Raw genomic sequence first — 25,189 nt, 5'->3', positions numbered from 1 at the left:
GCAGGAGGGATCCAGAGATGAGTAAAACACAACCCCATCCCCAAGAAGTGCTCACAGTTCAGTAGGCAAAATAAGACAAGCATAATAGAGACTCACATTAGGGGAAGGTATGAGTAATGGCATGAGAGCTACAAAGTCAGTAGAAACCCCATTGGTGGGGTGAGGGGTCAGGAATTGCTTCATGGAGGAGATAGAGCTTGAGCTGAGTCTTGAAGGATAGTTGGGATTTCAACAACAAGATTTAGGGCAAGGAAAGTAGGTCAGAGATGTTCCAAGCGGAGGGAATTGCTTGTGTAATGGAGGCTGGAAAACCCAGCATATCTTCTAGAAGGTCATCACAAATGTAAGCACTCAGGGGTTGAGGTCATGAGAGAACCATCTAAAGGGTAATGGGAATAGTCAGCCTTTCCACTCCATGATCTTTCAGTCCCCCCTACACCCACCCCCTCTGCCTTAACTGAAATCCCCTGTTTCCTTGGCTTCTCTCATCAGCACAGCCCTTTCCAGCACAGGCCAGGCTTCCACACAGTCCCCACATCCGCAGATATATTCCAACTCTTCTACCCCTGCGCACTGCACACCATCCTTCAGCTTTCCCTCCCCACCTTCCTCTTCACAGTCTTCACCTGGGTCGGCTTGACTCTCCTTCCATGAAAGTGTTAGCTCCTTGTCCCCAGGCTTCCTTTCTTTCCCAACATGTGCCATAATCCTAGGAGACTTGAACATCCATGCAGACATGCATCGAAACCTTGACATATGGTCCCTGGAGCACTAAGAGCATTTTGATAGAAGAAAGGTGTTTGGGGGAAATGAGTGAGTAACTCTGAGGCAGGAAAGATTTAGAGAGGTAGGTGCAGCCTTCACTGAGGCCCAAGAGGCTGGCTGTGGTGTTTCAGATTCCCTAGTGCCTAGCAACAGGCCTGCACGTAGGAGGCACAAATGAGTGTTTGGCCCTCCCAGAGATAGCAGTGTTGCATGAGCTTTCTGACATGGCAGTGGTTCCTGTCCCTGGAATCTCCCTCAGTTGCTTTCTGGGCTCTTACACCCACTGGGCTGCCTGCCATGCTCACATTGCAGCCCAGCAGGAGCCTGCTCACCTAGGCCCCCTTCCTCCTCTCCTCCAGCCCTTTCCACCCTCGACCTGAATTCCCATGTCCCAGCTCCTTTTCATAACCTTTCTCTGGCTTGCATTTTCTCTGTTTCTGTACTCTGATGGTATGAATCTTGAAAGTTTTGGATTGGGTCCATATTCACTTTGCCCTTGACCAAGATAATGAGATTCTCTCCGTAACCATTGGGATTGCCAGTATCCTTCAGATATGGCCATGTTGATGCTAGAAAAATCTTCCTCCATTCCCCAAATGATTTAGCCCACTTTCTTTTACATCCTTTCTTTGCTAACTGCACTTATGGATATATACTAACCAAGATATGATCTGTCTGCATGCTAGAAATCTGTTGAGTATTTCTTTACCATCTTGGCTTCCAGAATGACTTCTGAATATGTAAACTGCTAGCTGACCCAGATTTTGAGAAGTTATGTTGGAAATGACCATAATAACTGTCTTTTGTTTAAAAATATATATATTTGGGGTAGGAAAATCAAATGAGTATAATCTTGAGGACTTTAATTAAAAAGAAAAAAGTGGGAAAAAAAAAAAAAAGATCTGTAGAGCAGCTGGTAGCCCGTTCTAGTGATTTTTCTGAGTTGTTGGACCCAGGTTTTCGTGCATCAGCACGTATGCTCTTAACAGAAGGCATGACTTCATGCGGACTCTTGGTTCCTGCACCACACTCATCCCCTTGCTGTGAAACAGCCTGGCCACCTCCTTGAGACACATGGCGGGCTCCTTAAGTCCTACTAGCATCTGTTTCTCTCTCCCCATCCTGCCTCCACCTCCCTGTGCCCTCCTCTTTGTTTCTTCCCTCCTTCTTTCCCTCCCTCTCCGTTTCCCTCCTTAATCTCCTGGCCAAGAATCATCCCTAAGAACTAACCCAGCAGCTATCACAGAGTCAGTGAGCACACCGACTGGTTTAAAGGCATCACAGGAAAGGAGAAAGAAGAATGAGGAGGAGAAAGAATGGAAAGAAAAGAGAAATACTGATGAGACAAATGGAAGAAAGTCCTGCAGGGCTCTGGGACTGCTTGGCCCAGAAGGGCGTCTATGTCCACCGGTTAGAAAAAATATGTTTCCACCTTGTTGTTTCTGTCCCTCCTTTCTTCCTGATGTCATCTTATCTTTATTGGCTTCCTGCCTTGGCTAGAGCTAAATCACACTGAGAGATCAAAGGGAAGAGAGTGTCCTAGGGCAGAACTCACTGGCCCAGGGGCAGGCAAGGTATTTCTTAGTGCTGCATCCCTCCCTAAGGGGCTTTGCTTCATGAGTGAGCCTGCTTTACTTTCCTGGGGTTTTTCTGCCACAGAGGTCCCCTTGCATGGTCAACGTCAGAACTGTTTCTCTTTCGGGAAAAATGAGTAATATGCTGTTGTCACCCACTGTTGGAAAGCCACTGGGGCTACTCCATCCTGCTGTTGCATGTTCCTCATTAGCCTGGTGGAGCTCTAGTATTGTGTGGGTGTTTCATATTATGTGAAGTCATTGACTCCTAAAGTCTTCCCCATTATTGAAGGCTTAACAACAGAGTGTAGTCTGCAAGTCCAAGTCTATCTTCCCATGATTTGTACCTATTTGAGTAGGTTTATCTCCTCACTAGACTGTGGGCTCCCTGGGATTAGGAATTCTGTCCCACATGCCTAACATGTACCAGGCTCTTAGTCAGTGTTCATTAAATCTTGCCGTCCCACACCCACTCTTCTCTCCACCCTCGCTATTTCTGTGAACGTTTCCAAGCAAGAAACAGAGGCATCATCTTGAGTCTTTCCTTCCCTACCACGTATACATATAGTCACCAAGTCCTGCTGATCCTTCCTTGTTAAGTTAAGCTCAACTTCTCTGAGCTTGTCTGCTTTTCTACAACCCTATTGCCACGGCTCAGTCCCAACCTCCAGCGTCTTACCCAGGTGGCCTCCCTCTTGGCCTTCCTACCTCCACAATCAGATAGATACCTAGTCCCTTTCTCAACTGTACAGCCAGAGTACAGTTTCATCTACATCACTGCAGAATTGGGTCCAATATTTTTCTCAGTCTTCTTCTGAGGGCTTTGCAGGCTACTTTTACCCACCCATCCACCTGCCCATTACCTGTGGACCTTCCACCTCAATCCTGTCTCCCAGTTTTATCCATGCATGTCCCCACATACTTCTCTATTCTGCACTTGACCTTCCCAGATGTCCTCTGTCTGCTTCCCCTCATATTTTTTTTTTATATATATATATATGTTTTTTTTTTTTTGTACTTCAGGTGAAGGCTTACAGAACAAATAGTTTCTCATGAAACAGTAGTACACATATTGTTTTATGACATTGGTTAACAACCCCACAACATGTCAACCCTCTAACTTCTCAACCTTTTTTTTTGGTGAAAATACACAGAGCCAAAGATACACCATTTCAAGAATTTCTACATGCACAGTTCGGTGACATTGACTATGCTCTTCCAATTGTGCTGCTATTCTTACTTAAGATGAAGGCTTACAGAACAAAATAGTTTCTCATTTAACAGTTACTACACATGTTGCCCTGTGACAATGGTTAACAATCTCACAACACATCAACAATATCCTTACTCAACCTTGGGTTCCCTATCACCAGCTTCCTTGTCCCCTTCTGCCTTCTGGCCCTTGTCACTGGAGTACTGTACCTCATTAGTCCCATTTGGTTTTACGGGGCTGTCCACTCCCAGGCTGAACGGTGAACCTCGGAGATAACTTCATCACTGAGCTAAAAGGGTGTCTGGGGGCCATACTCTCGGGGTTTCTCCAGTCTCCTTTAGACCAGTAAATCTGGTCTTTTTTTTTTGTGAGTTAGAATTATGTTCTACATCCTTCACCAGCTCTGTCCAGAACCCTCTGTTGTGATCCTGGTCAGAGCAGTCAGTGGTGGTAGCCAGGCACCATCTAGCTGTACTGGACTCAGTCCGGTGGAGGCCTTGGTAGCTGTGGTCCATTAGTCCTTTGGACTAATCTTTTCCTTGTATCCTGTTCTCTTCATTCTCTCTTGCTCCCGAAGGGATGAGACCAGTGGAGTATCTTAGATGGCCGCTCACAGGCTTTTAAGACCCCAGACACTACTCACCAAGGTAGAATGTGGAACATTTTCTTTATAAACTGTGTTATGCCAGTTGAGCTAGATGTTCCCTGAGACCATGGTCCCCACAGCCCTCCGCCCAGCAATTCAGTCCCTCAGGGAGTTTGGAGGTATCTGTGGGGCTTCCATGACCTTTCCTTGTACAAGTTGTGCTAGTTTCCCCTGTATTGTGTGCTGTCTCAGCCTTCACCCTCCCCTCATATTTTTTCCTTACTTGCTGTGTGAATCTGAGCATGTACCCCAACTCTCTAAGCCTCCATTTCCTCATCTTCCTGACAGGGGCATGAGATTGTTGTGAGGATTAAAGGAAAAACTCACGTAAATTGTGTAATATAGGACGTGGCAAATGATCTATGTTTAGTGTCAAGGTAGATATATTAATTGGGCTAGGTTGCTTATTTCCTTCTTTAGTAATGTTTAGGTCCTTTTTCTAAAGATTATATAAACTTCTAAGGATAGGGACTGGACATTTTATGAACTTGCAGCCTCGATGTGTAGCTCAGGGCCTCGCCAGCAAGTGGCCAGTGCTCTGTGATGCTCTGAACTGACAGCAAGGACTTAGATTCACCCAAAAACAGTGACCAGTGGCCACGGAGTCCTCCAGCGACTGGGAGTTTTTCCCCCTTCTCTCCCTCAGTCTCCACCATCATGTCCATCTTCCCTTGCTCTCTCAACATTTTCATCAGTGCAGCCTGATGCTGACACATCCCATGATAGCTTCTCTGTTCCCAGGAAACATGGTGGATTGGTTCCTGGCTGTGGCCAAGAGCCTGTTTTCTTCCTCATTTCTCTGAGGCTCTGGCTGCTGGGTGTCTGGTTTGAGAGTTTCATAGGTAATTCGTGTTTGCTGGGCCCTTGAAATATGGTTTTGCTCTTCTGGTATGTTCACCATGTGCTTTTCTACCCTTCCTGAAAGACCCAGTGACTCGCCTCTGAAGTGCTGACATCCTGATTAGATCCTACTGGCATAGCCTCGTGGAGGGAGACGACCTACTGAGACCAGCACTCCTTCTGGGTTTCTCTGACCCACAGAGGAGCACGTAGAGCCCTCATTTGTATAAAACTCCATCTCTGAGGCAGTCAGAGCCTAGCAACTGACCAAGAGCTCAGACTGCTTGCCTTGGGGGCTCTTAAAAGCAACAACTCTGACTCGAAGGAGTGCTTTTCAGCCCCTTGCTTCTAAAGATTTCCCGATTGCTGACTCTCTTGTTCCCGGCATCTTGCATGGTCAGTGCTGTCTCAGCTTCTGACACAGGAGCTTCACTGTAGCACCTTGCTGCAGATAGACTTCTGACTCTACCCATGACAGTCTAATTGTCCAGGTACCAAAAGGCACCAGGTACTACATGTTAAGGTCATGCAGTGTCATGAACCCTGAGGGCACTGTCCACACCCGTTGACTACTGCCTTGAACTTCATGTTTTCAAGCTGCTTGTCTGTCATGAGGTCTTCCTTATTACTCTGTGATTGAATGTTTTAGAGATGGAGAAACCAGAACAGGGGAGCTAAGCCATTTGCCTATTGTCTTAAGCTAGAGCCAAGATTAAAATCCAAATCCCCATCATGAAAAATATAGCGTTACATTGACATTTAGGAACTGCTTAATTACCAAATAAATACTGAGACCTGGTAAGGCTAAATAAGAGTCCATAGGCTAGACACTAAGAGGTATGTTTTTTGTTCTTTGTCTTCTGAAGCATTATGGAGTGTAGCTGCAAGCTGTAAATAGAGTTCCAAGAATAAGTATAAATTAGAGCCCCTGTCGTGATGTTTAAATCCAAACTGAGTAAAAATAGTTCCATTAGGTTTCTAGAACTGAATTTGAATCATTTTTGAATGTGTACTAAATCTTTTTCTAAAAGCGTTGATGCTATTAAGGTCAGCGTTTAGTGAATACACGAAACCAAAACCAAACCTACTGCTGTGGAGTCAATTCCAACTCATAGCAGCCCTAAAGGACAGGGTAGAACTGCCCCATAGGGTTTCCAAGGCTGTAATCTTTACAGAAGGAGACTGCCATGTCTTTCTCCCATGGAACAGCTAGTGGGTTTGAACTGCCAACCTTTGGATTAGCAGCCAAGTGCTTAACCTCTGCACCACCAGGGCTTCTGTGAATACACAGAGCATCCTAAAATGTGGTTTTTGTAAGAGCATAATTAGCTGTGGAACCGTTGGCCAAAAAACTGGTGTTTTTGAAGAAGATCTTATGATTCAGGATGCAAAAATATGTCACAGGAAAAGGAACGTAATGCATTTATTTGTACATTTACCCATCTTGCTGCCCAAAATTCTCTCGAGCAAAACATTTTTGTTCTTTTTATCCTTTGTTCTTAGAATTTTCAAATGGATTTTAAAAAATAACCTCCACCAAGAAGTTTATTTAAAAAAGGAGAGGACATTTTTTGTACTAAACATGATGCTAATGTTTGCTTTCTTTGATCAGATTAATGATATCTCATCATACACACAATATAACCAACAAAAGGGCCTCTCCTTGCCAGGAACAGAGAGAGAACAGCTTGCGAGATCTCAGGTGCAGGTGCTCGTCACATCGGCCTCAGAATCTACCATTTGGCTTTGGAAACTCACCCTTTAACATTATATAAAATGTAGTTATTCTTATAAATTAACACAAGAGCATCAAAGAAGGAAGTTTCCTCCTGGCCTAAGGTAGACCCAAGAGATAGTTAATTGGGACCAGGAAGGAGAGGAGGACAAAGCCAGAAGTCTCCCCTGTAGCTTGCCAAATTGAGGAACAAGGAATATTACCAAGAACCCCCCTGTTGACCTAGGACTGATCATGTCTCATCTCTGTAAGGACCAAATCACAGATGCTTCTCTTCGGGAGAGTCCTCTCCAAGAGATTGTGTGGGATATTGTGCAGAAGCTAAAAGCTTGACTTCCTGCCAAAATCAATAAGTGAGGAGCCACATTAATGTAGGCACTGCAGTCCTTGGTTGAAAGGAGCATGCTCTGCAGACAGGCCCACTGTTGAGCGATGCTTCCCAGCGATCCTCCTTAGGAGAAGGGAGCCCAAACCACCCTAGAAAAGCTGTTTCCCTGAGTGCATTTTCTCACAAATGTTGGATAAAAATTTAAGCCCAAAAACCAGCTGTCCACAAGTTTATCTGTTTTGCCAAATAGTGTCCAAAAACACTGAAGTCATGAGCCTTGCTTGAGCCAAGATTATGCAGTAATGGCCGATCTCTGGCAACTTCTATACTTCCCAAACACTTCACCACAACAGTAAGGTCGTTCATTTAAATGATCACATTTTCCTGTAATTAGTAAAGTTGAAAGTGCTCCAAGATTTGGAGCTCACGCCTCTAAGGAGTAGCTGTTTGGGTCAAGGTCCTTTAGTCTGTCACTCTAGCCCTCAGCAGCTGGCAGTGAGACTGCTTTCTCTGGCACCTCCCCACACCTACCCCGCCACCCCGTCTTCCTGATAATCACGAGGATTAAATGGAATGTCTGTTGTATTGATGAATCAGAATTTTTTCATTTAAAAATCTGCCATCCTACTTTCTTGCCAACACAACACAGGACCCATCCTAGTCATTTTCCATTCCAGGACTATAATGCAGAGAAAGTGTCACCAAAAAATGGTGGTACCTGGCCAGCTTCTGGTGACTTTCCTCTTTGATGAATGGCGACACACTGACTATCAGGGCGTCAGCTTCCATCAAAAGACTCTTAGTAGTTCTTTCAAGGGTGTATTTTCAAAAGAGCAGGTTGCTGGTTCCTGTAGCTCTCACAAGGTGAGGTCTTTTCCTTGCCTGTCCATGAAGCACCCTGGTTAATGCACTACTCTCTGCATCCCACTGTTACATATCAAGCATTTCCTAATGCTCATAATGCTTGGAGTCACAAAACATTCAGCAAAGGGGTTCTCCAAATGAGGGAGCAGCCAGAGTTAGTAGGGAAGTGTCCTGCAGGGCTGTGGGGCTGTGTAGTTAGAGCCTGTCACGTTCCCAGAATGCTCCGCATTTATTCAGAAAACATGTACTACATCTTACAAGCTGTGTATTATTTAAGTACATGACTTAACCTCCCAGCTTCAGTTTCTTCATCATCGTAAGAAGGAACATAACACTTGTGTAGATTAAATGAGATGATTCATGCAAAACCCTCAGCACCTCATCTGACCAGGAGTGAGCACTCAGAATCATTGTCATCATCATCACCGTTGTCAAGACAAGACTATCCCTCCTGGCTTTTTCACTGCCTTTGTGACATCCAGGGCTGACATTAGGGGCTGGGTGCCCCTCCCCATTGCTCTCTTTCTTAGGAACTTGCTCTGGCACTCCCAGATCTTCTGCAGAAATTTGCAGATCCCCAGGCAGGCAGCCCCTCCTGTTATAAAATCCTCAGCCCAAACAGCCTTACCCTGGCTATAAATAAAAATTCCTGCTGCAGAGAGCGCAGCAGCTCGTTAGAAGCAAAGCCAGGCACCAGCCAGATCCTAAAATAAACTCCAGGCTGTGGTTAAGTGGTGTTTCTGTCGAATGGCCAGCCCTGCCTTTCTCCTTGCACCTATGAATAAATAAGACCTTAAAGGCACTGGAAATACATCTTTGGAGAATCAGAGATGGGGACTTGTTGACAATAGTATGATAATGAGCCCAAGAGAGGGCACCAAATGTGCTTTATGGTGACTAGAAAGCAACCCCTTGTACCTCCCCACCCCCTGGAAGGTACTCTACAGGCTTGGCTCTTGTCCCAGCATGACTACATAGCTTGAATACCAGAGCTGCTAGCTGGTGTGGGGCTGCTAAGGGAGGGAAGGAGGGGAAGGGCGGGGCGGGCCAGGCCAGGACCCTTTGTCTAAGAGATGCTGTATCAGGAACCTTCTTCCTTTCTATCAGTAACTTCCTTCCTTTCTCCAGTGGAGGCTGCACCTCTCCTCAGCAGTTCACACCGCTGTTGGCATCCCTGAGCCTCTTTCCCTAGTCTCCCACTGTGAACCTGAACCTGGCCAGTGGGTAAAGCTTGTCTGTTACCCTCCCACACTCATTAAGATACTCCTATGTCCAAGGCAATATTCTAGGCACTTTTAAGTAATACACATAATAATAGAATCAGTTGCTGAGAATTTGTTCATTCAGCAAGTATGTATCGGGCCTCTATTAAGTGCCAAGCACTGCTTGGGAGCCAACCTCTGTTCGTTCAGAGTAGTCACTAGACTGGTATTTTGGAGGGCAGGAGAGGATAGCTGACGTTGATTGAGTGTTTGCCACTCACCAGCACTGCACTAAGGACTCACACAGCATTATCTCATTGACTCTACATGAGGACTGTATGAGAGGAAGTACTGTTATTTTCATCCCCATTTTAAAGATGAAGAAACTGAGGCTCAGAGAATTTGCCCAAGGTCATACAGGTAGAAAGAGGTAGCGCAGGGTCTGAGCCCATGTCTACCTGAGAACACGCACTGAACAATTACACTGTACCATCTATCAGAAAAGGCACCCAGGATGTGGGAGTCTCCTCCCCTGAACTTGTCAAATCAAAATCTGTTACAGATACCATATGATTAGTTAAAAAGATAACTCTCAAACTTGATACATTTTGTGATTACACCAGAACAGTTTGTTTATATATAAATCAAGTGCCAAATTATTAGAGGACATGCTTAAGTGCTATGTAAATTTACAAGGGGGAGGGGCATCAATGAAGATAGTGTCAGGACTCCGGAAAGAATTGGCACTTAACGTGAATGGTAAACCAGGTGGCAATGAGTGGGTGGATTCCTGGGCAAGGAGAAAGTATCTGTTAGCAAATCTCTTGGCAGAGCCTGGGAGTTGGGAATGAGCAGCTAAGAGATCTGAGAACCAGGGCTTCTGCGTGAGACTGAACCACTGCCTGAAGCAGGATGATGTGGGAGTTCACTGAAAGTTTCCTCCAAGGACAGTGCTGTCCCTCCTTGGCCAGTGGATTCCACTCACTGTCTTCTCTGTGGGCCTTCCCAGCCAATGAGAAAGCCTCACCATGGGGTGAACATCCTCCAGAGGTGAAATGGAGAACCCCAAAGCCAAGCACCTCGCTCCACTGTCAGCCCCAGGAAGGCCCGCGTGAGTTTCCGGCCACTCTTCCCTCTCAGTCCTGGATCGCTGTCTTTGATAGTCACTATTAAGGTTAAACAAAATGTGGAGCCTGGAAGGTGAGGACACCGCTGACAGCTAGGGCTCCACATGGCCATCAAGTGAGTGCAGCAAGCCTGCAGGTGATGAAGTGCTGGCCACAGATCTGCTCACTAAGCTTTTCTGGAAGAAGGATGTAAACAGAACTTAATTTCTAGCAGGTGTCAAAGCATTCGGTGTTAGTTGGTCAGCAACATGTATGGTACGTTCACTTAACCATATACGGGTTTAGCCTTGAGGATCTTGTGAGTGAGTGGGGGAAATAAAATGTATAAGAGTAAGTATAATAATGAGTAGGTGCCTGAGGTAAATGTCATGGGTCTGATATAAAGCAACAGCCACTAGAGCTCAGAAGAATGAGAGGGCCTTGGCGTCATCGAGGAGGGGAGTAAGAGCTTTGGACTCTGATCAGCACTACAAAGAAAGGGCTGGTGTTGTCACCCCAACTGGGTGGTGGGATTACCTTGCCCCGTGAGTTATGGCAGCTCTCTACCCAGGTTAAAAGGTACTTTGCAAGATTGCTTAAGGATATGAATAGCTTTAACCTCCTATTAGTATAAAATTTCTTCTTCCTCCTTTTCCTTGTTTCCACGGATCCTAAAAATCCTGTGCAACAGCAAATCCAGAGGCATTTGAGTGAGTGCCTATGCACATTGTGTTGGGTTTGACTTAGGTCCAGTTCTAATATCCTCAGTGGGCAAGTGAGCCCAGCAAGGGCTTCAGACATGGCCCCATCCGAATGCTCTGCTCCCTTTTCCGTGTAACAATTAGCCATGTGCCGGCAGTCCTTTGCAGAGCCACGGGTACACCATCAGATTCCCAGCCTGGGGGCCAGTGGTCTCAGCCACTCTGTCACTCCTCCAGCAGGAGAGCAAGCCCAGGCCTGAAGAGTGCTTCTGGATCTAAGAAGCCATGGTGGTTCACTGTCATTTCCCTGACCTCGGACTTTTCTCTTTGGTGAGAATTTGGAAGAGTAGAGTCCTGTGGCTCCTACATGGCATCATAGGCATTTGTAAGATCATTAGTTAGAAGAAGAAAAGATTAGATAAGAAGGGAAATGAACTCATTGAAATTGTTAGTGTTTTGATAGCGTGGCTCTTCCAACCATTTTTTAAAAAGGCTTGCATTCTGTCCTTCCAAAAGATTTTGAGGTAGATTACAATATTTAAAAGACTGCAGTGTTTGACTTTTAAGGGATAAAAGCAAAGAGATTCGTCCAGAAGATTCAAAATGAGTAAATATGACCAAATATCTGGATATACACTTTTAACTTAGCCATAAGGTTCACGAAAGGACAAAAAAGCAATAGCCTCGGTTGTATAGATTTAATTTTCCGACAAAGCAGAGTATATGTTCACCAGTACAGTTTATGGGACTTGATTTTCTTTGGGGGCACCAGGGAGTCACTCTCCATGTCCTACTGTTTAGACTCTCTGGCGACAGCACTGGCTAGTCTTAGGCCCTTCTTTCAAGGGAGGAAGCACCTGGGTGTGGTGGGAGGGGCCCTCAGGCCATTGGACCATAGGGTGGGGGAGTTGTTTGGCATGATCCCTTGTTAGAATCACTGTGAACAGTTAGTCACTGCTCAGTCACAGCTAATCTAATCACTTCTTTTGTCTGTCTTTTTTTCTTCTTCCCATCTCGTTTTTGTGTTTGTTTTTCACTTTGATTCTGTAGTATAAATCTGTGTTTAGGTCCTACTCCCAGGATTTCGTGCCTCACAACCAAGCTTCCGTTCAACCTTTCCTTCCGTCTACCTCCTCTTCCTCTCCACATTTCCTGCCTGTCCACCAGTCTCAGAGCTCTGACTTAGCGGTGCCAACCGTAGCCAGCCCGCCTTCCAGCACCGTGGACGGGCCTCTTTCATCCTCTCAGGAGAGCAGCTTTCATGGGAACACTGTCTGCCTTCCTTCTGAAACCTCTTTCACTGACTCGCCCCAGACGCCTTTGGTGAGAACTCAAAAAACACACCTTCACGTGGGGCTGCGTATTTGTTTAGAAAGCAGTATCACTGTTCCTGAAAGACATCCCCCTCTCCCCTTCATGACAGTCAGGTCTGTTGCTGGTATGTGCAGTTCAGCATGACTGGACTTCACGTGTATGAGGGCTACAGGGCAAAAAGTACATAGTAGCCTGTCTATATTCAGAACAAATTGAACCTTCTATATAAAGTTCCCATCAAACTAGGAATCTGATGCATTAGTGACAAATGAGCTAGTGACCAGTTAAACACAATGATCATAAGCATAAGATAGAAAATTGCTACTAGTTTTCTGTGTTTGTTTGCTTTAGAGAAATGTATAAAGACGTGTGGAAGTGTGCAAGTGACAAAGATCAAAGGAAGTTGCATATTGAGTTGCATGTGGTGCTGAGGATCAAGGGCCTGGTTTCCTATTAAATTGCCAGTAGTACTTCATCTGGGCACAGGGAAGTGTCACTTGCAGGTTGACGTGGACAACAAGATGGGTCAGGGGCACGCAGGCAAATGGGGCCTAACTTCGCAGAGTGTGGAGTTGTCTTGATGTGCTGCTGCTTTCCCGTTCCTTGGTTGCCATCTTGCACAGCACTGCTAGACCCCGCTACAGTGTAGTATGCTTTCTCAGGATGGTTTGAATGGTCCTTGATGTCTTTGGAGAAGAGCCAGCAGGAAACTGGGGTCCCCTCTAACATAGAGGCAGGAGGTGGCGAAGCAGCTTTGTTCTCTGGCCCTGAGGGCAAGCTTCCTAAGGGGAGCAGAGCACACGCTGTCACTGGCATGTGGGCACGCTATAAAAGGAGCATCTTGGTTGGGGCCAGCCCTTTGGCTGCCCTCTCTGAACCTTGAGGACGACTAGAGGGCTCGTCACATCTGTATTTCCTCTCATCCTGTCTCCCCTAGAGTGAAAACACCAGTGAGGAAGCTGGTGAGGGTGAATACGTCAATCTGTATTCCTCTGGCCAGAGCAACGAGGAGCTCCCTCACTCTCGAGGAGTAAGTAACCCTCGGCAGGAGGGCGCAGCCCTAGTGCTGGCTGCCTCGTGCATGTGGCCTGGCCAAGGTTGGGCCCCTGCTCTCCTAAGGCCACTTCCCTTGACCTGCTTCTGTTTGGCTGAGCAGCCCAGCCACTAGCAGACTAGCCTTCTACAGCCTTTAGGAAGCCAGCTCGGCTCAGGGGGAGAGAACGTGGCTTCCTGGTGGTGGTCTTCCCTTTGCTTCTGCTTCAGTGCGTATGTGTGACACCTCCTCAAAGCCTGGCAGGATGGGTCTTCTGGAAATCTACAAGGAGCATCCTTGGCATTGGCCCTGGCCATGTATCCAGCTGCTCTCTGTGGGATTTCTTTCTATCCCATCCACTAGTCTTGAGCTCCGTCTTCCACCCCTCACCCAGAGTGAGGAGCTCTTCCCCACACCAAGCCTTCCAAATCCTCATTTCCTGTTCCAGCATGCTCCATCACTCCTATATGATTGCTTCCAAGGAAGCTAGGTGAGTCTGGCAGAGTAGCCCCTGCCACGTTTATGCATATGTCCCTCATGAGAGTGAAGAATTATTTGATGTCATCATCCTCATTATATTGCTGCCCCAACTCTCAGCAGTTGAGGTTCACTTTCCAGGTCTTGCTGTAGTAAAACATGAGCAAGTTCCAAATATTCAAAAATAACTTTCTACCACCAGCCTGAATGGAACAAGTTGCTTGAAGGAGAGCTGCCGTGGGAACTTGAGTCCTCCACAGCTGGATCCTCACAGGTTCTTTGATGTCTACACAGCAGGCCCAACTTCAGACCTTAGCAGTTGTGGAATGTTGAGGAATTTTCACTCTAGTGGGGTTTCACCCAGTTTGTGGGGAGTTAAGCTGTTTCTCTCCACCTTGCCCATTCCCCCTAGGGACCAGTACCCCAGCATCATCCAGCTCAACCTCAGCATGACAGAGCCCAACCAGGCTCGCTTTCCTTGGCTTCCCCTCTACCAAAGACTCATTTCAGCACCGACTTTTCCTTTACCTTGAAGTGTTCTCCACTGACAATGTTCCATGTACTCATGCTGCCCCCATTCTCCATCATTGCCTCGGTGGCAGACCAGGAGCGTTGGAGGGCCATGTTGTCACTGAGTAGGGTCAACCTAGAGACCTGAGAGCAAGTGAGGCTGCGGTGGAGGAGAGGGAGTTTGCGCTCATGACTAGACTTTGTCGAACTCTAACTGAAGAGTGACTCAAGGGGAGACCTGAGTTTGCTTTGGTTCGGCACTACAGTACTGAAGACTTCCTTTAACTCGAAAGTCAGCAAAGTTTACTACGTGATAGCAGGGCACAGTGGTTAACGCACAGGCTTTGGAGGTAGACAACTCTGGGTTTAAGTTCTGCCATTTACTAGCTGTGTGGTCCTGGGTAGGGCCCTTAACTTCTTCAGTCCTCTGTTTCCTTATGTGTGAAGTGGGGGTGATGATGCTAGCTAACTGATAGGGTCTTTGTAAGAATCAAATGGGAAGATGTTTGCGAAGCCCTCAGCACAGTGCCTGGCTGAGCTTTGGATAGGTAGTAGCTATTTGATAGTCCTCTTTCTTCTAGGAGATGGTCAAGAAGGCTTCATCTAGGTTGGCAGCTGACAAAATGTTATAAATAGTGGCACCATTTCACCCTCCAAAGACAAGATGCTAGTCTCAAGAGGTCCTTGTGTTTCCTGTGTAGTTAACCACATTCGTCATTAACTTGTTCACATCTCGGATTGCTCCATAGGAACTTGCACTCAAAAACCATTTCAAGGCAGGAATGCTGGGAAGACAGATCAGCCCCAGCATGGGCACCTGTCAAAATTCAAACACTCTCTTTTCAGGAATCACCAGCTGTGAAAGGTGGACATCCCAAAGATTCCTCCTCAGTTGGCGGTGCACCTGGGAAGGAAAACAGAGAAGGCCGTGAAAGGTAGGAGTAAACCACATGGAGCCGTGTCCTGCCTGCTCCTCTCGCCCCGTGGTCCCTCTAAGAGCAGCCCTCTGCTCACCAGGGCCTGGATTCTCAAAACAATACATGCCCAGCGCAGAAAATTGAAAGTACAGAAAACTACTAGAAAATAGGAAAAGCCACTGATAATTCTGCCCCTCAAAGGCCTTCATTCTAATCTGTAGTCTGCCATTGCTTCTTGATTATCTATACATGCATCATCCACCTTAAAACAGTGTTGTCTTTTCCTAATCCCAAACCAAGCTTCCTCAATCTTTTCCAAGGTGAAGTGCAGTGAGGGAGTGTAGAAGTCCCTTGCCCCAGCTTTTTATTGTGAAAGGTTTTGTGTGTGTATATTTTGTTGCTAAAGCACTTGAAAGTAAGTGACAGATATTGTGACACTTTGCCCCTAAATACTTCAGCATACCACTTTTAAAAAATACTTTTTAATCCTACTTAATTACAAAATTACAATACCATTATCAAACCTAAGGAAATGAACAATAAATTCCCTCATATCATCTAATATGTAAACCATGTTCCAGTTCCCCAATTCTCCCAAAAATGTTTTGCATAGCTTATTTTTTTGAAACAAGATCAACCAGGAGTTGTGTATTGCATTTAGTTATATCTCGTTAATCTCTTGTAACATTTTTCAACATTAGCAGAAGTCAGTCCTTACCAGGTTTAAAAAATACATAGTAATTTTTCCCAGTATGCAGTTACAAAATCTGCGAATCTACACTCCTACCTGTAACTTCGTGTGACCCTCACCTTCACTGTAAAATGTTCACTTTTTAGGCCAAGCTTTTTCTCCCTTCTTTAGGCCAAGCTTTTTCTCCCATCTTTAGGCCAAGGTTCAGCTACCTCTGTAATCCTGGGTGCTCTCAGCAGAGCTAAGCAGTGCCTGCTTGCCATTCATTGTCAGGCCTAAGCATGAACGGTTGACAGGGGGTAAAAGTAGCAAGAGAAAGAAAAGGAAGGAAATTAGAAATCATTTTCTAGGGTCCCTTTGAAGAGGACACCCACCCAGCCTGCCTCTTTGCCTCTCTTTGGAGCCATCCACATGAATCTGCCCCAGCCCAAGGTTTTCCCAAGTGTAAAGCCAGAAATGGTGGGTTTTGTATGTTTAACACCTAGTGGCAAAGGGTGTGTGCACCAAGCAAAAGCAATTTGTTTGCTCTGTCTCCAGCTTCATTGGACCCAAGAGTGTCATTTTCAGAGTCCCAGCTGGTCCTTATGAAGGGTAAACACATTGGCTAGTTACAAACAATTACTGGGACAGTGCCCTCTGTCCACAAAGGCCAAGCTGCAGACGGGTGTTGACAAGACAGGGTGGTTCCTCCCAGGCCTGGGAATGGTCCTGCACATCCATCTGTCTTCTCTTACTAAAGGCATATATCTTTAGTGTCAAATACTCAGGGTCAAAAATGTGGCCTGCTTCCACAAAGCTGATCAGTGCCTCACAGGATCTGCCACAGAATCCTAAGAATAAAACGGGAATATAGAAGAAAAAGCAAGGCATTTTCAGCCCGAACTTTGTTCTACTCCGTAGAATGGCCCAAGCTGCAAAGCTTGTCTTGGATACCTCCCAGCCTTCCCACATGCTCCCTGTGAGGGAATGTTCTCTCCCTTCTTCACTTGGCAAGCCCCAGTGCAGTGCCTCAAGTCTCAACTTGTTTGTCCCATCCTAGGGGGCCTCCCTGGCCCCTTACACTAGGCTAGGTCCACTGCTTGTGTTCCTTGTAGCGTTCTGCACTTCCTCTTTCATCGCACCACAACTGCTTGTTTTAATGTCTGTCTCTACTGCTAGACTGAGCACCGTGAGGACAGGGGGCCGGCCACATCTGCTTTGTCGCCTGCTGCTTCTCAGTGCCACGCAAGGGTCTGATGGAGAGCAGGCCTCGGAAAAGACAAGGAATTGCATTGAGATTGTTGCTAACTTGGCTCCCACTTTCCTCCCTTCTTGCTTGCCTTTTGCTCTTCCTCTCCTTAAATACCGACTGTATATACAGTGGGCGTTGGCAAAGAATGACTGAAACCATCACTTTTTTAAGTAACTCAGTCAGTGGAACCTTTTTCATTCCTTCTGTTTACAGAGGGACATCCAGAGAGAGAGTAGGAAGTGTCCCCAGGTCACACAACTCATTGGCAGCCACATTAGAAATCCAGTTCACACCTTGGCTCTGTCCACTGCTCTGTCCTGCTATGGTCGGCTGGGAAGCATGTCTGGGCATCAGTTTTAAGTGCAGTTCAGGGCAGACTTGTTCAGAGGGGCTGGAGAAGCTCTCCACGTATCTGATATGTAGTTTCCCTGGGTAGGGCCAGCACTCCCTCTGTCCTTAGGGCTTCGTGAGTCCAGGGGCCCACTTTGACACTTGTAACACAAACCACTTCCCCTTCTAGGATGCCAAAATCACCAGATGCTCTGGAGGTGGCTCAATCAGAGGAGGAAGTGGATGAGCTGTCCCTGATTGACCACAATGAAATTATGGCAAGGTTGACACTCAAGCAAGAGGTAAGTACTTCACAGGTCTTAATTTTATAGGGTCTGGCCCTATGAAGAGGGAGCAAGGAGAGCTTTGAGAAGAATGGGACCTTAAGGTGTCTCACACAGAATAGATCCAAGCTGAGTGTTGCAGCCAGAGCTGGCCAGTCCTCCCAGCCAGAGCTGGGCAGTCCTCCCAGGAGATGTGCCCAGATTGTGGCCCGTGGAGGTGGGGCTCTGTGCGTCTCGGTATCTCATCCTGGGTTCTAAGAGATGTTGGACAAATGGATGAATTCCAGGAGAAAGTGTACTGCCCCGTCTCGATCTTCTCAAGAGTGGTGATGGGCAAGTTACATAACACATCCAAAGCCTCAAATGGTGCAGCTCTTGGGGTCATTATGAAAATGTATCCATGTAAAGTATTCAGTACAGAGCCCACATGTGTACGCATCATTGTGTTATTAAGATAACCCCACTCCAGTTTCAGCATGGGAGACACAAACTAATCAAGAAAATTCAGGTCTGGACACTGGTTTGTCCATCCTGTGCCTTGTCAAGAGAGCCTTATTGGGGAAAACAATCCCCAAACCTGTCACAATAAAAAAGGTGATCCTGAAAGAGCCCCTGGTCTTTCTTATGCCATATGATTCTGGAAACACAAAGGAATGGCTTAATAAAATAGCCTTGGCACACCCCTGAGGAAGTGACTGTTTCTGGGCTCCAATTCCATGACACACACACACAGGCACATGGGCAGGGAGGCAGACATTGTCCCTTTACACACTACTGGGCCAGGCTGAGCTAGCCCTGGCCGTGGTGGAGAGCACATGGGGAAGGTACTGGCCCCTCCACCTGTCAGCAGGAAGGGCTGGCAGACTGTTCCTTGAAGTACTGATGGGGGCACTTGGGAAGCTGGGCTCCTCTCCAGAGAGAAGTGATGTTTCATGACCCTTGCCAGGAATGTTTTCTGAAAAATTAGGTCATGAGCATAGCCACGCCCCCCCCCCCCCCCCCCCCCCCCCCCCCGGGAAATCCAAGACACTTTCAGGACTCTGGAGTCCGGGGATAAAAACACCCAAGTGCCTAAAGAGGCAAGTGTGTCTCCCAGAGTGTGTGCTGCAGACAGAGGGGGCTGACAGGTGTTTGATTACGTTTGCTTCAGAATTACAAAGCGAGGGCCAGGCCTGGCAGTGTGAGGCCTGTGGTTCCATTTCTAGCCCTGGTGACAACTCTTTTTAACTCCAGTGCAGGTTTATGGGTTCATGCCTCGGTTTGCCCACATTAAAAACAAGTCTTGCTCCTTTCTTGTCAGGCAGCAGCCAGTGGTCACATAAAGAATGTCAGGTGTAGTTGGACGTCTTTGTAACACTTTACACTCCTCCACTGAAGAGCTCCATGGAAGAACCTGTGTTATAGCTACAAGTGACTTCTCTTTCTGCGCAGAAAACAGGGATTTAGATTTAGGGCAACTTGCTGCAGTTTTAGGAACATGAACATACATGGAAATAGTCCTACTGCCTCCATGGTCATCCTGGGAGAGGCTGATGGGTGATCCTGTCTGCCTCCCAGTGGGGGCCCACAATCCCAGTGTGTGAGAACATCCCACCTGTCCTCTCTGCCCCATGGGCTGGTGAGCAGGGAGAGGTTGAGCAGCACTATTTCTCCCTAACCCACTCATGCCCTCAAAGGAGTGATCTGTGCCCTGGTGCCCATGTTGCCTGGGCAGCTCTCAGGGCCCATCACTTCCCAGATTAGGTTCTAGTCTGCTCCTGAATGCTGACCACATAGCATTGGGTGGGCTGCAGCATGGCCACTCCACTCTGGGGTGTGGAGACCAGAGGGAAGGGGACTTGGAGTCTCTTCAGTGCACTCTATTGTCTCATCCTTGCCTATTCCTTCCAGACCGACCTTCTTAAGGCTGCGCTCTGCCTCACGCCCTCCTCTGCTGTTTTCATTACAGGGTGACGACGGACCAGACGTCCGTGGAGGATCTGGGGATATCTTACTGGTCCATGCTACTGAGACAGACAGGAAAGGTATGGCAGCCCCCACTGTTGTGGCCTTTGTCTGTGGTCAGAGAGCTCACTGGATGGGGGCCGACACTGCTGTCTCCTGGCAGCCAGCCGCTGCGCGGTTCTCAGTGGCGCTCCTGGTCCAGCAGGCCCAGAGTAGGGAGAACCGTTTTAGGAGACAGGCCAACGCATGTCAGGGTCCTCTGCTGTAGGCCTGCTCCGAATCTGCCCCCTGGTCCTGAGGTGTGTGCCTCACAGGATTGTAAGGAGGTGAATATCAGCTGCAAAGCCCAGCTCACAGTGAGTGTTCAATAAATGGTAACTTGAATAACATGTTGAATTATAATACTAAAATTAAAATTATCTGTGGGTAGGTTTTTATGCTTTTCCTGATGTATGGCCCATTAAATTATCCTAACCCTACTAGATTGGGTTTAATTCACGTACTCCGATAGGAGAAATCCTGAAAAAAAGTTTGCTCTATCTAGGAACCTCCAATTTACTAAGAGTGCTATCAGCTTTCACAGGATGAAGCTCTCACTCCTGAGCCTAGAGCTGCCCCTTCCTCACCATTCCACTGAGCGCCCTGAGAGTGTGAGAGGGTTGGAAACTCGGGGGATGTCCCTTAAACCTTGTAGTATAGACTCTGTGCTAGCACACTAGCTATCATTCCAAGACATGTTCTTGAGGGAGGGCAAGGACGAGGGACTGTGAGGAGAGTGAGCGTGGAAGGAAAATGCCGTGGTCTGGGGTAGGCAGGGCAGTATTCAAGGAGCTGGAGCATGGCCAGGCTGCTGCGAGCCGGTCCTCCACCCACTAAGCCGGGGTCTGTCCCGGCTCGTCGTCCTTTTATATATATTTTTTTTTACTTATTACGAAGATAATATAACAATAATGTTAAAGTAAATTTTGGAGGGAATAAAAACACCGTGACCTTGAAACCTTAATCCAACTAATTTTCTTTTTGTAAACGACCTTGCCTGTATGTTTTTACAGGAGATTTCCCAAAGTGTGCTAACACAGAGCAATTCTGGAAAGTTCTGAATTGACAGTTGAGTGAAAAAGATGAAAATTTGAAAGCTAGAGAAAAAAAGGCTTCTACAGACTCACGGCCGCCACTGTTAGGCCCTTGGAGTTTCTTCACACCTTAGACGTGCTCTGGGGGCCAGCCCAGTTCTGGAGTCCTTGAGTTCAGATCCCAGCCATGCCCTTGGTAGGCTTGGGCAACAGCTGGGCACATCCCTGCCCTGCTTGGCCTCAGCTGACTCAGCTTGGTGAAGAGGTTACAGTGCCCATCTCTCAAGTCAGTGTGAGGATTAAGTGAGATAACATGAAACATGTCTGGCATATAGGAAGTGCTCAGGAAATACTCCTTATCTTTAAGAACAAGTCCTTGCTCTGGTTTTCTGCAGTAAATCCTACTTCATGCCTGATAAATCAGAGCTCAGTCCTCAGCAGGGCATAAGAAACAGTCTTCATTTTATTTTTTGTCCAAAAAGTGAGAGGCTGATTTGGGAGCTGGCTCCAGCCCTCGGCTCTGAAGCATGAACTCTACCGTCCTGCCACATGGAGCCAGCCGTGGCTAAGGCCCGAGGCCGAGCCCTGCAGGCTGGGCAGCCTGAGAGCCCTCAGTCTGTGCCGAGGCTGCGTCTGCTGAGAGGAGGCTCTGCTGCCGGCCAGAGCTTCCATTTGATTTTATTAATAGAGAGATGAGAAACTCCATGAGACCAGAGTTTTTATACTTAGGCAGTATTGCTGAGGCAGAGTCCCGGGGCTAGACTGGAGGAGGAGGCAGGTAACAAAGCAAAAGCAAGCTCCTTGGGCAGGTGGTTTCCTGCTGCTCAGAGACTGCACCAGTGACACTCACCCCTGGGAGGCCCCAGGGCTCAGAGATGTCTGGAACTCAGGCATCCAGAGCAGGGCTCGGCCCAGATGAGCCCCAGTGGATGGGAAGTGCTTTGTCATGTGGAAGGCTCTGCTCTCGGGTAGCATATTATCAGAAGCAGCATGGTAGAGGGTGAAGCTGAATTTGGCCTTCTCAGACCTCAGTTCAGATTTGGCTCCTTTCTGCATGAACTGTGTGTGCCAGGGACGTCACTCAGCCCTCATGGGCTTCCATTTCCTCATTAGGAAAACTGGGGATGATAAGACCTTCCCTTCCAGGGTTGTCATGAAGAGCAAGCGTGCCAGGGTAACAGAAAGTACTCTGGGACGTATAAAGAGGTATGTGAACATTAGAAAGTGTGGCGCATCACTGCTGTTACCAAAAACCAGGTAGCACCCTGTTTACCATGTCCCAGGGCACAGCAGATGGGTAAGAGCTTTAACCTGGGTGCAAACCATGATACCACTGCTTACATATTTTGTGAACTTGGGCTCATTACTCCCTTTCTCTGGGCCTGGGATTTCTTGTCTCTAAAGTGGGGGTAACGGTAGGCTCTGCCCCTCATGAAGCTGCTCTGGGCATACTGGGTTGTGGTGTGGGGACTGAGAATGGCTAGGTGCTCACCAGCAAGCCTGGGACATATCCTGTGAGTGGTCACCATGGCCACTGGCAGCAGTGAAGATAGCACCCCACAAAGAAGTGCAGACTTGGCTCCATTTTTCCGGAAGTAGGCCTTGGTCTGTGCTGATTCCATCTCTGCTTCCTTGCCCAGCACTTCCTTGAACGAAATCCCAAATTTGAGAGACAGCTGGGTGGGGTTGAGGGTCCAGAAAGAGTCTGAGCATATGCTGTTGGACTCTGCTGTGATTTCAACCTGTGAGCTTCCCTCACACCACCTGCTCTCCCCAGCTGGACCCAACGCCACACGGGCCTCCAGATGCAGGAACAGGTGTGAGTTTTCCTCTTTCATCTGGAGGTGATCTAGGGTGAGCATACTGGTGCATCTGTGCCACGCCAGTGCAGCCTCGCTGCTGCTGCCTGGCAGGGAGCAGACACCCCACAAATTGGAGGAGGAATGAGAGAAGATAGAGGAAGGTGACCTTTGCCCAAAAAGGAAAATTTAAATTGTATGTGTGTGCACATGCATGCTTGGCCTCATGGTTAAGAGCACAGACTTTGGAACCAGATCTGGATTCAAAGCTCTGTCACGTCATAACTCTGTGAAATTAGCAAGTCTAGCCAGGTCCTTTGTCTCACAGAGTGTCCTGCCATTTAAAAATTCCATTTCTTTTTTCTTTAATGCCAGAGACAGCATGGTTAGGAGGGTCACAACAGCAAATAAACAAGGGGATGTCATGATTCCAGAGGGGTTGGGAATCCCTGGCTAGAATTAGCTCCTCCAAAGAGAAGGTGAAGGGGTGGGTGTGAGCTGCCAGCCCAGGTCTGTGCAGTGGCCTGTCCTCTCGTTCTTTCCCGCCCCCAACTGCTGGAGCCATGCTCCTAGCAGTTGACCTTCCACCTCCTTGGTGCCTGAGGGTGCCCACATGTGCATTCCAGCAGCATGCCAGGCTATGCCTCTTCAACCTTTTCTTAGGACTCGCAATAAGTGGAATTTCCCAAAATTTTTGCATTACTGGACCCTTCCATCTAAGAGTACTATCTATAATTTAGCTTCAAAACCCTCTGACAAGTTTGAACTAATTTTCTCTATGAGTATGATGATTATGACCCTTCGAATCATCAGCTCTTGGAACAGACAGGAATTTCTCTGTCTAATCTAGGGGAGCAGGCATGCTGCCAGTCTTTATCCCTTGCCAGTGGCAGACATTACTAATCAACTGAAGTTCTCTTTCCCACTGGTGCCCGCCCTGGCCTCAAAATCTACTGCAGCTTCATTCCCAAGCCAGCTGCTGTCAGTCAAGTAGAGTGTGCTTGCAAGATGAAACCCGTTTGGCTTTTTCTGACTGTGATCACCCTCTTATTTGAGAGATGTAGAGCTGAGTCCCGAGAGGACCGGTGACTCTCTGGGACACACAGGCAGAGGGCACGGAGAGTGGGCTTCTAATCCCCTTCCCACTGCTCTTTGCACTCCCCCACCCTGCCTCACCTGCCTCTTTGAGCAAGGACTTGTCTTTGAGGATTTCCCAGCTCTTCTCTGGCCCAGGGTCATCCACCCCCCAGCCCTCTGTACCTTCACTAATTGACTCCTTTTGTTCTTCTCCTCTAGACTTGGTGTTGTACTGTGAAGCCTTCTTGACAACCTATCGGACCTTCATCACCCCTGAGGAGCTCATCAAGAAGCTGCAGTACAGATATCCTTCCCGGCGCACTGCCTCAGCACCCAGCCCTCAGCCCCAGGACCAGCCGCACTGGCTCAGCCCTCCTGCAAGGGGGCCAGGTGGTCATGTGGGGCAGCAGCGTGATGTGGGGATGTTGGAGTCCAGCAGACCAGGGTTTGCATACCTACTCTGCCATATCCCAGCTTTGGGGTCTTGGGCAAGGCTTCCTCTCTGAATCCCACTTGCCTCATCTTTGAAAGAGTCGAGTGAAATTGTAACAAGTGCCTGGAACATAGTCAGGGTGTGCTGCCTGATGGCACTTGTTGTCAATGGGTGACTGAAAAGGACTTAACACATCCTGGAGAGGGAGGGAGTGTGCAGGCTGCTGCGGAGACCGGCTGGGGACTTTGCTCAGCATGCACCCATCCCTGTAGGTGGGCAGCCCTCAGAGCTGCAGCCCAGGGTGTTGGGGTGATGGATATCAAAGTGTGTGAGGCTTGAGGGAATCACAGTTCAAATGGACAGTCTCAGGGATAGGTACAGACCAGCAGTGAACAGTAACACCACAGCCCCAGCTAGAATCGATCCCTGTTGCCTCTACCACATCTGCCTACAGGCTCACACTTTGGTAAACAGCACTTCCTGCCATAGCAGCCACGGGAGCCCCTGGGAGCTTGGATGGACCCACTTGCGTTACCTCTTCCCTTGGGTCCAAACCTGTCTACCTGGAGCTACTGGTCCAGAAATGGGGGTGGCCCGGGATCCTCTGCTCCTTGGCTGTCTCCCAGCATCATAGTCCACCACTGCCGCCTGCTGGACAGCTGCTGTCACTTCGGGGCAGGAAGTCCTGGGGCTTCCCCAGCTCCGCTGCTCTAGGGTCAGTGTCTCCATCCAGACCTTTCTGCCTGTTCCTTCTCCCCTTGTCCTCCTCCCTTAGATTTCCTGATCTATCAAGGCTCAAGTGGAAAGTTCCCCTTTGCAGAGACTTAGATTTCCTCCAGCTTCACATGTTCTGTTACTCAAAGCACCTACCACACAGCTGGCTCAGTGAATATTAGAAATTTGCACTTACTGAGAACATGCTGGCCTCAAGCATGATGCTAAGCATTTGCATGTGCAGTCTCACTCAGCCACAGCACCGTGATCTTGGTACCATTATGATTTCCTGTTATGTGATTGAGGAGACTCAGGCTCAGAGAGGTGAAGTAGCTGACCCAGGTGGCTGGTGGGTGGGCTAATGGCCACACCCCAAGCTCTGACTCCA

At 47.8% G+C, this 25,189-nt stretch overlaps 1 protein-coding gene across 3 annotated transcripts in view; it reads left to right on the top strand.

Moving 5' to 3' along the window:
• Window positions 1–25,189, top strand: part of RAPGEF1 (Rap guanine nucleotide exchange factor 1) — an 82,858-nt gene that overhangs the window by 45,036 nt on the left and 12,633 nt on the right. For all 3 annotated transcript variants that reach the window (XM_023730824.1, XM_023730823.1, XM_023730822.1), the window contains 4 exons: window positions 15,155–15,243; window positions 17,668–17,779; window positions 19,710–19,785; window positions 23,874–23,958. In XM_023730824.1, the coding sequence (XP_023586592.1) occupies window positions 15,155–15,243; window positions 17,668–17,779; window positions 19,710–19,785; window positions 23,874–23,958 (362 nt within the window). The remainder of the gene's footprint in view (window positions 1–15,154; window positions 15,244–17,667; window positions 17,780–19,709; window positions 19,786–23,873; window positions 23,959–25,189) is intronic.

Source organism: Trichechus manatus, unplaced genomic scaffold, assembly GCF_000243295.1.
Source record: "Trichechus manatus latirostris isolate Lorelei unplaced genomic scaffold, TriManLat1.0 scaffold00038, whole genome shotgun sequence".
In the NCBI taxonomy this organism is placed as follows: Eukaryota; Metazoa; Chordata; class Mammalia; order Sirenia; family Trichechidae; genus Trichechus; species Trichechus manatus.
This window is presented reverse-complemented; position numbering and strand designations above follow the sequence as displayed.